General features: G+C 36.9%; 3 protein-coding genes and 1 long non-coding RNA gene across 5 annotated transcripts; 2 read left to right on the top strand and 2 right to left on the bottom strand.

The window, feature by feature from the left end:
- Positions 1–308: 308 nt before the first annotated feature.
- LOC135080616 (protein max) lies at positions 309–4,034 on the bottom strand. Of its 2 annotated transcripts, none has more exons than XM_063975297.1 (5): positions 3,807–4,034; positions 3,664–3,732; positions 3,403–3,511; positions 2,395–2,526; positions 309–1,932 (listed from the first exon to the last, which is right to left on the bottom strand). In XM_063975297.1, exons 1-5 carry the CDS (start codon positions 3,846–3,848, stop codon positions 1,769–1,771), a joined length of 516 nt encoding a protein of 171 aa, XP_063831367.1. In that variant the 5' UTR covers positions 3,849–4,034; the 3' UTR covers positions 309–1,768. The 2 variants fall into 2 exon arrangements, with proteins under 2 accessions (XP_063831367.1, XP_063831368.1); XM_063975298.1 differs by having other exon boundaries at positions 2,395–2,518; positions 3,401–3,511; positions 3,807–4,033.
- Positions 4,035–6,007: 1,973 nt separating this feature from the next.
- Positions 6,008–6,796, top strand: LOC135080396 (uncharacterized). The gene is made up of 2 exons (XR_010258998.1): positions 6,008–6,199; positions 6,341–6,796. It is a non-coding gene; the product is annotated as an uncharacterized LOC135080396 (long non-coding RNA).
- A 353-nt stretch (positions 6,797–7,149) lies between these two features.
- LOC135080614 (uncharacterized) lies at positions 7,150–8,770 on the top strand. The gene is made up of 3 exons (XM_063975296.1): positions 7,150–7,296; positions 7,539–7,618; positions 8,511–8,770. Exons 1-3 carry the CDS (start codon positions 7,197–7,199, stop codon positions 8,751–8,753), a joined length of 423 nt encoding a protein of 140 aa, XP_063831366.1. The 5' UTR covers positions 7,150–7,196; the 3' UTR covers positions 8,754–8,770.
- A 2,759-nt stretch (positions 8,771–11,529) lies between these two features.
- On the bottom strand, positions 11,530–13,033 carry LOC135080395 (testis-specific serine/threonine-protein kinase 2). Its single transcript, XM_063975038.1, has one exon. It carries the CDS (start codon positions 12,736–12,738, stop codon positions 11,698–11,700), a length of 1,041 nt encoding a protein of 346 aa, XP_063831108.1. The 5' UTR covers positions 12,739–13,033; the 3' UTR covers positions 11,530–11,697.
- Positions 13,034–14,752: the final 1,719 nt, after the last annotated feature.

Genomic DNA, 14,752 nt, shown 5'->3' with positions numbered 1-14,752 from the left:
CAATAAATAATTATTTATATTTTACTATAGTAATATTTATCATCTGCTGCTATCAAAAAACAAATAAAAGGCGAAAAGACTCGATAGAGGCGTCAACTGGTGACCACAAATACAATAGCCATCATGGCGAAAGAACCAAAGAAACTTCATGAACTAAAAATAACCATACAATTTCTACAAATATGTACTGTCAATTTCTTAACAATGTGATAAAAAAATACAAAATTTTACAATCATAGTAGAGATCAATACAACAGAAATTATGACAAGGTCAAATCGAAACACAGGGTTTTGTAAATAAAAAGCACTTTAACAGAGTATTTATATTTTACATCAATTAAATCTATAGTCTTCTAGAACATAAAAATAAATTTACCTAGCGGTAGACGGTAGTCAGATCGGAAAATAATCCACGACTCAATCAACTATCACAAAAATATATCCATTTAACAATGTCGTAGAAAATTATAAAAAAATATACAAAAATATTCGGTGAAAATATTGCACTTATGATTAAAAAAAAAAAGATCGTATCGAAACATGCCAATTTGTCAATACAAGGAAATTTTTGTCAAATACATCATTCAAGGAATATGTCATGGTACTTTTACTCGTAATCATTAAGCGTCGTATACATTGGCGAACTCAGCCCTTTAAAGTTAAACCTTGCTTTCAATGTTCACACCTGAATAAATATTGTGTGCATAGGCCTTAATTTTACTTTGTAGTTTTGGATATGCCGCACATCGTGACTTTAAACATGGAGCAATCTCTCGAAAGTGCCACATACTTGTTGACCAACATTTAGCTCAAAATATAGCATTTCGATATAATGTATCCCCTAATGTATACAGGTTTTGAAATGTTTTCAAGTATTAACATTATATAATATAATATAACCCAACAGCTGGGAAAGATAATGTACACTTATCGTAATAGCAATCAAGAAAAACATTGAACAAGTCTCCCAGTTTATTTTTCAATTTTGAAGTTATGTCTATTTTGTTATGTCAGTACATTTGAGTAAAAGTAGCGATAGTTACGCAGTTTTTTTTTATGCTAGACAAGGCAAGTATTTGACCGCAATCGCACCTGGTGTTAAGTGAGATGCAGTCTAAGATGGTACATATCTGCCCTGCAAGTGCCTATTCACTCTCGCCTTGAAAACGCCCGGATTATAGTGTTCAGGAAATACAGCAGCAGGCAGCGATTATTTTAGCCAGACAGCAAACCAGGTTGTTCAAGAAGACTAGACTTATAACTATGTATTAGCTTAATTGATAATTAATTTTCTAGCACAAAGTTAAAAACACACCAAATTGGTATGCTAAGAAAACAAAGTATATACCTATTTTATTTTGTTTTTTAAATATTTAGAATGAAAATAATTAGATTTTTACTCCCATAAAATTTTTGCATAACAAAGAATCTAAGAAAATTTAATATCAATTAAACCATCTTACATTAACTTAAAAATAAAGAACAATTAAGGACAATTTGCATCAAGGAGGCAAATCATAAAACAGGTAGTATCTACAGAACACACAAAGAATATTGAATGAAATAAAACATATTTGTCATCCAAAATGAAGGGTTATTATACAAATTTAAAATTGGTTACAACTTGACTTCAAATTGTGACGACAAACATGCTGGCAAAACTTTTGTGGTTGAAAATAGGGTTTTTTGGCAAAGAGCAAAAGAGAAAATTGTCCAAAAAATTATAACCTCACTAAGATAGAACCAAATTAGGGTTGATCGATTGAAATTACACATTGACACCATTGATCTTGAGCTTCTTTACGCGACGAGTGGTGCCCTCCCCGTCAGAACTGTCTGTGTCATGTGAACTGCCCTCAGATTTGATGCCAAGTCCCAACTCATGGGCATCCATGTAGTTTCCTGTTGCTCGTGCTTTTTCTAATGCTCGTACTGAAATATTAAAAAATTAATGTTAAGAGTAAAAAACATATTTGCTGTCTGATTTGATTAACAATCAGGTTGGGGAAAAGCGATCATTTCTGATGAATTCATATAAAATAGCAAGAAAAGCTTAGGAGTAGAACTGAAGTACAACCATAAAATATTAACTACTAAATAAAATGAATGTTTGAGGGTAGAATTATACTCTCTACCTCTAAATAAATTTTGGTATGATGAAATTTAAGAGTTAAAAAATTATAACAATCATTGTTAATATTACTACTTTTGATTTTAATAAAAGTAAGACTGGCATTAAGTCCGCCACTGTACAGTTGTATGTGCAAAAGTGTAAATAAATAAAATAAAAATAAGACTATCACACACACACAACAGTAATAGCTATGCAAAATAAATATGTCATGAAATGTATTCAATAGTCATGAAAAATTCAATGTTTTTGAATCTACTCACTTTGGGCCTCTAGTAAGTTGTTCTGCCGTTTTAAATCATCAATATCTTGCTGGTGCGAGTTATTTTTCCGCCTCATAAACTGGATGTACTCTGCAGCCTTTTTTAAGATTTGCGCCCGACTTGCCTGTGTCAAAAATTTCACGGAATTGAAAATAGGCTTGGCCACATTAAATTAAATAACTTAATAACGTCGTTTAAGTTCTATCAGTCAGTAAGTCATTTTTCGTAACTTTTCAGGAGATTGGACGAAACGACGCGTCTTTCGATTCTCTAGCTGGTGAATGGCATCAAAATGGCAAAACCACCAAAAAATTACTTACATGGTGATAGAACTTAACCGACAATAAGTGAATCTACATATTTAGAAGACAGTATCTGAGGCTTAAAACATTTACAAAGCCTTCTAATTTATACAGAAATCAGTGAAGTCATCATATTAGTATCTACTTATTCCCATTTTCAAATCATTATGATTGAATTATGTTGTGTACAAAAATGTATTATTAAAACTGGGTATTTATGGGCATACACAACAAAAACAGTCCTTCTTAGCATCTGAGCCACCACCGAATAGAATGAAAGTATGGAATAATTTGATAAAGTAAATATGAAAGTGGGTAGTTTAAATTTTGATCCAACGGAAAGTTACAAATATCCAAAAACAGTACTTTGTCGACTAGAATAAATACTTACCACTTTTTCATTTTGTAGGGCAGGTACGGATTCTTGTAATCAGTGAAGTCATCATATTAGTATCTACTTATTCCCATTTTCAAATCATTATGATTGAATTATGTTGTGTACAAAAATGTATTATTAAAACTGGGTATTTATGGGCATACACAACAAAAACAGTCCTTCTTAGCATCTGAGCCACCACCGAATAGAATGAAAGTATGGAATAATTTGATAAAGTAAATATGAAAGTGGGTAGTTTAAATTTTGATCCAACGGAAAGTTACAAATATCCAAAAACAGTACTTTGTCGACTAGAATAAATACTTACCACTTTTTCATTTTGTAGGGCAGGTACGGATTCCCTCAGAGATGTGAAACTGTCCTTGATGTGATCTCTTCTTTTTCTTTCTAATGCATTGTGGTGTGCCCTTTTGTCTGCCTAAAAAACCAAAAGAAATTATTTTACACTACCTACTATTTCAAAAATATTGATTGTAGGTACTCAAAAAACAATTACGTATTCAATGTTTGTGGCAATATTGCACATGGTAATTTTCGCCACCTCCTACCTACATAAAAAAATAAGCTTACCTGAGAGTAATAGCCACCTCCACCGAGGTTATTCCTTGCATGAGTCCTAGAATCCGAATCGTTTTCCGCCTGAAAACATAAATTAAAACATTAAGAACAAAATAAACACCACTCACAAATCAATTGACCATGAATCTACCTACATCACTTTCAATGTCTATATCGCGATCGTCGTCACTCATCATGGTCTGTACAATAAAAAACCTGTGGCCACAAAGACGTTAATAAATAATCATGAGTGAGTTACAAGAGCTTTTAAAGAAAAATTCGCGATTACAAATGGAGTACTACGCGCGTGACTAAATTCAGAAAATATTCTGCCTGTGCAACAACTACAAGCAAGCCACACTGACGACTGATGACTGATGGCAAGCGGCGCTTTCTGGCACGTGGAGTTAAAGTCATTGGTCAATAGATTCGCCCAAACGTCATTCCCAGTGCTTCTATTGGTTGCCATTTTAGGACTCGTAAATCTGCTAGCCATCTGATCGCGGTAGTTTTTGTTTGTTTTTTTTTTTTTAAACCCTACTGACAGGTTGACAGAGATTTCCAATGACCAATGAATATTATGGAGGCGCTCTATCTATTGAAAAAAGAGTCTATTCTATTTTTATCTTTTAGAATGAAACGAAAATAGACTTAAAGGCACTGGGTCTCTATCAGAAGGAACTCTAGGGGTGGAATCTCCATTGGCGTGGGTTAACGGGCAAGGAGATAATATCTTGGATGGTTGACAACCACTTTTCCTACAATTTAACGTTCCACCAAACTCAACACGCTTTCAAAGATAACCTCGCAGCCGCCTGCTCACACTTGACATGACACAACTGATTGACAGTTACCTTTTTCTGCGCATCAGTCGGGTGTTACGTTTAGGAATCACAAACCTTCTGCTCTACAGATTTATACAGATAACATAATATTAAGATTGGTACTATTAATCATCAATAATAATTTGCAGCATCTGTGTCCAGCGCCGACACGGCCAGCCTGACTATCGCACGGCCTCGTGCGCTTAGTCCAGGGTTTGTCCATCTGTAAACATTCAATTTCTCATTATCACAGCTCGTCCATTCCTGACTACAGAGCGTGAGAATATCAGATCGTAGAATCACAATAAATACAGCTGATCAGGGCGTGATGACCCTCGATCAGGAAACCAAACCATTACAGCTGGCCCGGGCGCGAAGCCCGACCAGGAAACCAAAACATTACAGCTGGCCCGGGCGTCAGGCCCGACCAGGAAACCAAAACATAACAGCTGGCCCGGGGTGAGGCCCCGCCGACCAGGAAACCAAAACATTGCAGCTGGCCCGGGGTGAGGCCCCGCCGACCAGGAAACCAAAACATTGCAGCTGGCCCGGGGTGAGGCCCCGCCGACCAGGAAACCAAAACATTACAGCTGGCCCGACCAGGAAACCAACACATTACAGCTGGCCGACCAGGAAACCAGAGTTTAGGTAACATGGCCCGATGCGCAAGGCTTAAGCCAAGGCTCCTTCAACCAGTTACCTCAAACCCAACTACCACTATTACTGCTGATCCAGGCATGCAGCCGTGCGATCAGGAAACCAACATTACACCAGCGTGGCCCGGGCGTAAACAGCCCCTTCAACCACGGCAACAGGGTGGCCCGGGCGCCCTTGGCCCGGCCCCCTCAACTCACTCAAAGACCCTTCCAGTTTACGTCAATCACAATAGTTTCCGTCAACCTGCACCAACTCTCAACGTCTGAGTCAGCATCCTCCATGTAAAACTTGATCAGTTGCGTAGCGTAGGTGTGCATGCTGAAAGATTTATCTCCCTTGAATAGTGTCCTTCGAATCCCACTTCTGATAAAGGCACTGGGTCTCTATCAGAAGGAACTCTAGGGGTGGAATCTCCATTGGCGTGGGTTAACGGGCAAGGAGATAATATCTTGGATGGTTGACAACCACTTTTCCTACAATTTAACGTTCCACCAAACTCAACACGCTTTCAAAGATAACCTCGCAGCCGCCTGCTCACACTTGACATGACACAACTGATTGACAGTTACCTTTTTCTGCGCATCAGTCGGGTGTTACGTTTAGGAATCACAAACCTTCTGCTCTACAGATTTATACAGATAACATAATATTAAGATTGGTACTATTAATCATCAATAATAATTTGCAGCATCTGTGTCCGGCGCCGACAGACTAATATCTTTACATAAATAATATTTACCTAGTAGGTATTTATTTTAATGATTATTTTCAATGATATTTTCATGTGAAATTAAACCTGTGATCAATGTCCTTCAGTCCAAACCTGCAGTCAATAATTCTTTTAAAAAAAACTAAATCAAAACGCGCCAATTAATAAAAAACACTTTTCAAATAAAATTTCTTACATACTTTCGACAAACTTCTTTGTTTAAAATTTATAATGGATAACAAAAGAGTAGATAAGTTTGATGTAAATGATCCTAACTTTTACAATAATTTGCAAGATGAAATTGAAACTGACTTGGCTCGCTTAAAAAAAAGTGTGGAGGTGGTGCGAAATTTACGAAGTAAGTATACTTTCATTTCTTCCACATCCATCAATACTGATCAATACCTACTTTAATTACTTATTTAGTTACCTATTACGTATACGAAGAAGGATCGCACGTGTATTAATTTTATAACGAAATCAATATTTTTTTACTTAGTGGTCGCGGCAGAAATGGAAGTGGAAACAGCATCATTGTACCACGCGGAACTGTGGCGTGATGTTGAAGAATTAAAGGCGCTCAACGAATCAGAAACCAGTCTTAAACCAGTGCCTCCCGAAAATGTTTAAAAAAACATTTGTAGCAGCGCTTGTACCTATTTAATTTTAAAACTAATAAGTACTTAACGAGACCGAGGTAAAAATAAGAACTTCATAGAAGTATAAAATTACTCGTAGATACATAGATCCTGCAACATTTTGCTAACGAAATTTAAAGTATGTAACTATTTGTCGTAAGTTAGGTACCAGATTTTCAAAGTTTCATCTTTAATTATTGCATTTATGTTTATTAACGTATGTATTAAATATTTCGTTCTCATATTATGTACCTATTAGTAAAGTTAGTTATGAAATACAGTTGGGTTGTCCTAAATTAGAGGTATTCTCACTCTTGTATTTTGTTTTATTTCACTTTTTGGTTTTTCCCAGTGTACAGTTTGGTAAGTGCCCTGAAAAGGGCCTAAAGTATCCTATATTCATAAATAAAGGGTAGAACTGGAATTCATTTTCTATTCATTAGGTAATACAAAAAACTTACTATCTTTGTATATCATATCATTATGTGGTGTGTGTGTTCCTTATCACTCAACTTCAAAACAGGCAGCGTCTGTCGCCGGCCCGCACCCGTACCCATGCCCGTACCTTTCCGATAAGTAATTTGTTTACTTTGAATATCATACCAAATGTTATTATTATTTGTACTAGCAGGAAACTACTGATTAAAGAGCTATAAATATCGTATGCATCATTATTTCATAGCAGTCCTATCGTGAAGACGGTAAAACGGCGTAACTATGGTAGGATATTCAGTTCTTTTCTTTTTTACGTTATTTGCTAGTATAATTGCATCTAAAAAACATGTCTCGCCACCTCATTGTACAGTGGTCACGAAAGGTAAGTGTAAGCAAACAATAAAACTCAAAAGTTTCTCACTTATTCTCGTTCTATAATCTCATATCTCAGCTAAATGAACCGATAATATCAAAAATATAGGATAGAAGTAAGTTATTACTTATTTGTTGCATTTTTTTAAATAGTAAGTATTTGGGTAAGCTAACCATTGTAATCTATTCTTTTTTTTTTTTGCTAATGGTAAAAAACTAGATAGCTACGTTAATTTAATCTTATTTTTGCAGATACTGACTACACGTCAAGATTTAAGTTAAGTTATCCTGCCGCCTATCTAATACCAGGGCAACGCGAGGCTTATCAGCAGGTATGTAAATAATAGCAAATTACTTAAAGTAGGTAGGTAGGTGCTATGGTGCCTATACAAAATTAAAAGTAACTTAAAAAAGGACCAAAAGATTGGTCTATTCCACTTTGATCACCTGGCTTTGATGACCCAGGTGATCAAAGTCCACTTCCAGCGACAATTTAGTGTCCTTTGATCACCCACAGATATGATTCCCTGGGTGATCAAAGTGGACTCCAGTTAAATTATTATTTTAGTGTCCTTTGATCACCTACATACAAATCACACCTCCTCTTATACTTAATGTACGGACAAACATTGTTTAGGTAAGTAACCCTTTAAAATATTTCATGCTGTAAAAAAATGTCTAAAATAAGAAAATGTCTAAATTAAGAAAATGTTTGTACTTACAACAATTGGACATGACGTGTCTATTCAGAGGTGTGATTTTTATGTAGGTGATCAAAGGACACTAAAATAATAATTTAACTGGAGTCCACTTTGATCACCCAGGGCATCATATCTGTGGGTGATCAAAGGACACTAAATTGTCGCTGGAAGTGGACTTTGATCACCTGGGTCATCAAAGCCAGGTGATCAAAGTGGAACAGACCAAAAGATTAAAATTGGCAGTGGCAACTGATGAATGACGATTGGAACAGTGTGCTTTTAAGTAGGTACCTAGTTGCATTGTGCATCTCTATTATAATATCTGCATCTTCTGCAATACTATACTTAGCAACAAGATGGGACGACGATGTACTTAGGTACGATAAGTAACGTGCACTGTGTTGTGCAGTGCTTGTAAAAGTAAAATAAGGATTTTGTTCCTTTTGTTTAATGGTGGATCGACAAGAGCTGATACGTCTTTGCTATTTTTCAAAGAAGAGGCTAAAAATTGTTATTTTTGCAGATGTTCTGCTTAAACCCGCCGACCGTCAATAAGGCGGTTACAACGGTCTGCGACTGGGTCGCTCCACCTCAGGTCCAGTTCACCCTCGGCGATGAGTACATGCACGTGGTCCGCCAAGACCCATCAGGCCGGTACCAAGGGAACGCTGTCATCATCACCTACCAGCTCTGCGGACATAACAATATGTCACATGTCGAATTAACTGGTGACAACAGACCCATCGTTACTGATGCTGTTAATTAAATAAAATATTATGATCAGCTTGTGTATCATTTTTAACCAAAGCCTTAGCGCATCAAATTACGACGTACCTTAGTACTACCATTTTTTTTTTATGTGACAGGAGGCAAACGAGCAGACTAAATAGATTTCTATAAATGTAGGTGTGGCAACATTAAAGCATTGCTCAGGAACATTGAAGCCATGATAGGCAAATGGTGAAGGGATCGGACTGGCTGCCTCGTCATCCGAGGAACGCGGGTACGAATCCCGCTGACGCTCACTCGACTATTGAGGTGCGCCCACTAGTGATGATGACACAAGCATTATAAGCATATTAGCTTATGGGGGTTTTAACGGGACTAGGCTATTATAGTAATTTGTGCAAAATCAAATTTAAAAAACATCCTCAGAAAGTCACGACATAGAAGGAACGCCCAACTAGCTAAGTACTTGGCACAACATGAAATACGCCATTTTTATTAGGTATGTACCGCAGGAGTTGAACCTGGATTGCTATAAAAATCCCTCTATGATGGCCTTTTGCGAATAATGTAGACGTGTAGGTTTTATCTTATCTTTGTAATTTTATGTTGTAAGTAATCCATTCGTTGCGGTGATCATTATTTCAGTGCCTGTATTGCAGTCCAAGCAGTAGGTATGATAACGTGTATTCTTAGGTTTATTTTGTTCACATCGTTTATTATTTACTCCTACAGCGACGAGACTACAAGGAAGCCCGATCTGGTATCTGTATTTGAATATGGTGAGATGATGATTAGAAATGTATAAAAAATAAATTAAGTGATTTACTTCAACTCCATCCATGGATGGATCTAAAGATGTAATGCATTATGAGTCGACAATATACTCGTAATATTATGGATCAAACTTCATGTGTTTGCTCAATTCTTAGCAACGCCTCTATTTCATCTGTGATTCTCAGTATCTTGCTGACATTATGTTTCAGGCGCCCATATAGATGGAGAACAGCTTTCCTTTGTCTTCACTGGCTCAATACCAGCATTTCAACCTGTCTTTAGTTTAGATACTAGGGTAAGTAATCAATTGGGTAAGTTTTTGTTTACGAAAATTAAGAAAAGGAAGGTACATTTTTTTATTAGGTCAGCAGAACTGGTTTTACAAAGTTAAATACTCATTTTACAAAGTAATGTTTAATGTTTTACGTTGTTTGTTTTAGCCTACTAATCCAAGTCTAGAGACGCGATTCACATATCTAAAAATGGAATACATAAACCCGGTTTCAAAAGTGGTCGTCTCATTCGACCCGGCCACTATGGTGTTGACGGTTCATCAGAAATTCCCGTTCCTCAGCATGCCGATTGGCGTTCATGGCTATTCTATGCCAATTGAAAGACCATGACATTTTTGGAGGCTTCGATTATAAACCTACTTGTGAACTGAGATAGTATTTTATTAATACATTAAATATTAATCTCTTTCTGTTTGTTTTATTTCTGTTGGACCTAAAACAATGCGAATCACATTACAGACAGGACATGCATTATGACTACCTAGCTACCTACTTACTTATTCAGGCAATGAGTTTGCCTTAAAATTATCCTTCAGTAGACCACGTTAGTCGACAATTGAATAAGTTTTATATTGTTATCTGCGTGCTAAGGTCCGTACCGAGAGAACAATAATGCGGCGGGCTTCTGATTAGCGAATCCAAGAGCATAAAAGTAGGTCCTAGAAATAATTTCAAGCAGGTAGGTAGGTACTTAGAATTACTTTTATTGCTATTTGATACAAATACGACTAGCAGCGCTTTATGTACCTAACTCGTACCTATCTACCAGCCATTGCCGATCGATGTGCACATCTAACTTTTACAATCTCATATGCAATAGTGATTAAGAAATTTTTCACGGTTCTGATAAGATCCTATGCTCTGATAGGTCCTTCAAATAACTTTTCAAACATGTTTCGACTTTTGGTCGGCTTGGCAATTTTATCCATAATTTTAAGAGGAAACGTTTTTTGTTTTACGCATAGTTTTATGCATAGTTTTACGATTACATACAAGACGTTTTATTATGGTGTGTTGACCTGCTTGAAACTTAAGGTACGCGTTGAAGACCTACTACAGGTTCCTATAATCCATGTTTCGGTTATAGGATCACATCATTCAGGGGAAAAACTGCTTTTGAATTCAACGGAGATTGTGCCGGCACATCGGCTCGCCTACACTTATGATTTGAACCAGGAGCTTATGTTGAGGACGATGATGTCGCGCTCAAAGTTAAGTAAAGTTTTGATACATTTTTCACTTATTTACACAGGTAGGTGTGGTTGGGGGACTGATGCCCCTTTGCTTAAGTCAAACTTACCTCTTTGACCTACCATCAGATGGAAGAAGGATACTACTGTACGCCATGACCTATCACCCAAAATCCTGTTTGCTATCCTAAACGGAGACACCAGAGGGAACATTAGAAGTGCACAATTCTTATTAACAAATTTTGTTTACAGCATGATTACACTGAGCCTGGACAAAATGGCATAAACATCACATATTTGCAAGTGAACTATTTCCACCCACTTTCAAAAGTCGACGTTAATTTTAATGAAGATACAAATGTAATATCGTTCAGTATATATTTTCCAGTAATAGTTATGCCGTTCAACGTCATTGCTTATGGTCATGGTCCTCAACCTCAAAGCGATGAAATGAGAAGAAACCTATTCCATTGAAGATAATTATGATTATTTGTTTGTGTACCTAACGTGTGTTACCTAATGTAACCATCTATAGTATTTAAGTAAAACATTTAATTCTGGATTTTATATAAAAACTTTATTTTCACTATTGGCGACTAACAATAGTTAAGTCGACAATTGTAAAAAAAATCAAAATAATAAAAAGAATTTTCGATTTTTGAGGGTCGAAACATTTAGAGATTATAACACTTTTTTGCTCATTAAACTTATTAATACAGATTTGTTAATCGTGGGAGCGCATGTTGATGTCGTCGTGGCGCTCACGCTCGGTCTCGCGGTGGTCGCCGGAGACGCGCGCGCCGGCCGACGTGCCCGCCTCATCGTGCTCGCGCTTTCCCGGCGCGTGCGGGGCCGACGGCGCCGACTGCACCAGCCGCCCCATCAGGCTGGCGCTCTTGTCCTTGCGGGGCCGCGTCCACTCGTGCGACAACACGCGGTCGAGGGTCAGGCGCAGCGTTATATCCGGCTCCAGAATATGCCGCACGATAGACTTTGCCGCCGCAGATACAGTATCACGAATTCTAGAACGGAACACCCAATTACGGGACATTTGATCTTTCAGCAGCTTACGCAAGTTTGAGTCGTCGAATGGCATAGACGCGTTCAGCATGATAAACAGAATTATTCCCAGTGACCACACATCAGCGAGCTTGGGGTTGTAAGGGGTCCCGCTTACGACTTCTGGGGCGGCGTACGCGGCAGAGCCACAGTAGGTCTGGCTGAGAACGCGCCGGTTCTCTCCATCAGTGCAGAATCTTGCAAACCCGAAATCAGCCAGTTTTACATTGAACCGCCTCGACAACAGTATGTTCTCGCACTTGAGGTCGCGATGCGCTATATTTTTACTGTGCAGATACTGCAAGCCACTAGCCATCTGTCTGAACCACAGTTTCGCCTGATTTTCTGGTACGACGCCATTGCGTTTTATGAAATCCAGCAAGTCTCCGTTGTCAGCATATCGCATGAAAATGAACACTCTCGGTCCCCTCTGCAAGATGCTGTGCACTTGGATGATGTGGGGGTTCTCGATCTTAGTTAGGATGTCGAGTTCACGAGGGAAAAACTTCTCTAAAAAATCCCGAGGTGCTTTTTCTTTGTCAAATATCTTGCACGCGAGGTGCATCCGCTTGGGGCTGGATGCATCGCAGTACTCCGCCAGGTGGACAGTGGCGTACGATCCTTGTCCGATTTTCTTGCCGATGAGATAGCCTCGTTGTTCCAAGGCGTTCACCTCGGAGCTTCGAGGGCTGAGGCGCTCAGCCATTGAGCTCTATCGACTTTATCCTAACCCGTTTAGGATACATTGGACATCTCACTCCTCACAGTATGTCCAAGGTTTCGGCCGTCCTCCTGTCAAAATGTTTACTCTTCGACTGATAAAAGTTTTCCACTCAACTCTCATGAAAGAGAGTAAATCGTTATTATAATACAAACCGTTAATAGCACGCACAAGATTTTGTCAGAATATTACGACATCACAAAGAATTTGGATATAAAAAACGCTTTCACTAGTAAGAAATCTCCCAAAAAGACATGTATGCTACATGGATGAAGTTTTTTTCTTTTGTTTCTAAAATTAAAATGTGACATCTAAACGCGCCTGTATTTATTTTTGAAAAAGTTTTTTTGAAGTTCACAAAGTCTATGCAAGTTTATTCATGCAAAATATTTATGAGAATTAAACCTTGCATAAAATAACTACCTACTTAGGAAAATAGTAAGCCTACACTTATGTTTATCAAAAATAATTAGGTAAGTAGGTATACAGGGTGGAATTTTGAAATGCCACCTGGAGGGAAAGTACTCTTAATATTGTAGACAGAAAATTTTACTCAAAGAAAAAATTTCTTTATTTTTGAAAAGAAATAAAACTGCATTCAAAGATTTCCAAAAAATTGCTTACCAAGCCCGAGAATCGAACCAACTAAAATCTGTTAAATATTACACCCTGTATTTTTATTGCATCGATCGTTAGGGTTAAGTGGTTATAAGGATGAAATCTCTATAACAAACTTAATAAATTAAATTAAAGGAAAGCCATGAAATCTTAAATTATTTTAATTATTTACAGAAAATTTAATGGTATGGAGGTGAATTTTCGAAAAAAAAATCGGAAATCTTTGAATGCCGTTCGGATAATAGGCAAGAAAATTGTTTGGCTTTTAAACATGATTTTTTAACGAATCGTACAATTATACTGACTGAAGGCGTGTTAATTAAAAAAATGTAATCGTTCTGTTTTAGCCAATTTGGTCTAAAATTGTATCTAAGTTATAAAAACATCCTGTATAATTTATGATAAATACAGTTTTTAAGGTCCAGCAGTGGACGTCTTTCGGCTGAAACGAACGAACGAACGAACGAACAGTTTTTAAGGTTTTTCATTACTTACGTAAAAAAATATTTTTGATAAAACACCGTCATAATGCTGTATAATTTTTTATGCCAATGCCTAACTATGGCTCAATATATAAAAAAAAAAACATAAATAGGGATACCATTTTTAAAAGTTTATCCATATTTAAGGGTAGAATAGGGACCATAGAACTTGTGTTAATATGGAATATACAGGGTGTTAGGTAAATGGGTATATGAGCCGACACTAGTCCATGCTAACATGGTCATATAAATGGTATGGTGAAGTCAGAAAATTGATGTCTTCATTTTAATAATTTTATTTTTCATTCAAATCGGATTTTATAAAAAGTATTTTGTATGAAAATTTAAAAAAATAAAATGATGATATCAAATTTCTGACTTCACCATACCATTTATATGCCCATGTTAACATGGGCTAGTGTCGGCTCATATACCCATTTACCTACAGTCTAATTTTTTAGAAATCAGCAGAAATGTCATCAAAAATGGCCAACTGACATAAAAATATTTTTAGTCTGTGAACTAGTGATGCGACAAAACCTCTCGTTAATCGCGAAGTGAAATTATTGTAGTACTTGCGTATCATCGCCGGGTGATCGTCAAAATACTAAAAATATGCAACAAAGTCGCAACATTGAATGAAAATTGAAATTTTCGAGAACATGAAACAAACTGTATGCACAGATGTAATCAAAAAACACACTGGACAGTATAATTATAAAACAATCAATGATATCCGTAAAGTTATTAAACTTCAAATAGTTGCAAAAAGTTCTGTTTGACAGTGTTGCTACTAGTGACATCTCGCTCGCTCAGTTCTTTGTTGCTCTATTCCGCTAGGGAGGTAATTTAAGATGCTATCAGTCGAAAGAAGATTTTTATTTTCTTTTATTTTATTT

The sequence above is a fragment of the Ostrinia nubilalis genome, chromosome 18, assembly GCF_963855985.1.
Source record: "Ostrinia nubilalis chromosome 18, ilOstNubi1.1, whole genome shotgun sequence".
In the NCBI taxonomy this organism is placed as follows: domain Eukaryota; kingdom Metazoa; phylum Arthropoda; class Insecta; order Lepidoptera; family Crambidae; genus Ostrinia; species Ostrinia nubilalis.
Note: the sequence above shows the minus strand (reverse complement) of the source record. Positions and strands in the feature narration are given on the sequence as shown.

What these genes read in the sequence shown, in the direction of transcription:
- LOC135080616 (XM_063975297.1), bottom strand. Translation starts at nt 3,848, where the DNA reads ATGATGAGTGACGACGATCGCGATATAGACATTGAAAGTGAT. An exon ending in TGCCCTACAAAATGAAAAAG is followed by an intron (nt 2,527 to 3,402) that starts TGGTAAGTATTT and finishes CCGTGAAATTTT; the next exon opens with TGACACAGGCAAGTCGGGCG. An exon ending in CAACTTACTAGAGGCCCAAA is followed by an intron (nt 1,933 to 2,394) that starts GTGAGTAGATTC and finishes TTAATATTTCAG; the next exon opens with TACGAGCATTAGAAAAAGCA.
- LOC135080614 (XM_063975296.1), top strand. Translation starts at nt 7,197, where the DNA reads ATGGTAGGATATTCAGTTCTTTTCTTTTTTACGTTATTTGCTAGTATA. An exon ending in TTGTACAGTGGTCACGAAAG is followed by an intron (nt 7,297 to 7,538) that starts GTAAGTGTAAGC and finishes TTATTTTTGCAG; the next exon opens with ATACTGACTACACGTCAAGA. An exon ending in AACGCGAGGCTTATCAGCAG is followed by an intron (nt 7,619 to 8,510) that starts GTATGTAAATAA and finishes TTATTTTTGCAG; the next exon opens with ATGTTCTGCTTAAACCCGCC.
- LOC135080395 (XM_063975038.1), bottom strand. Translation starts at nt 12,738, where the DNA reads ATGGCTGAGCGCCTCAGCCCTCGAAGCTCCGAGGTGAACGCCTTGGAA.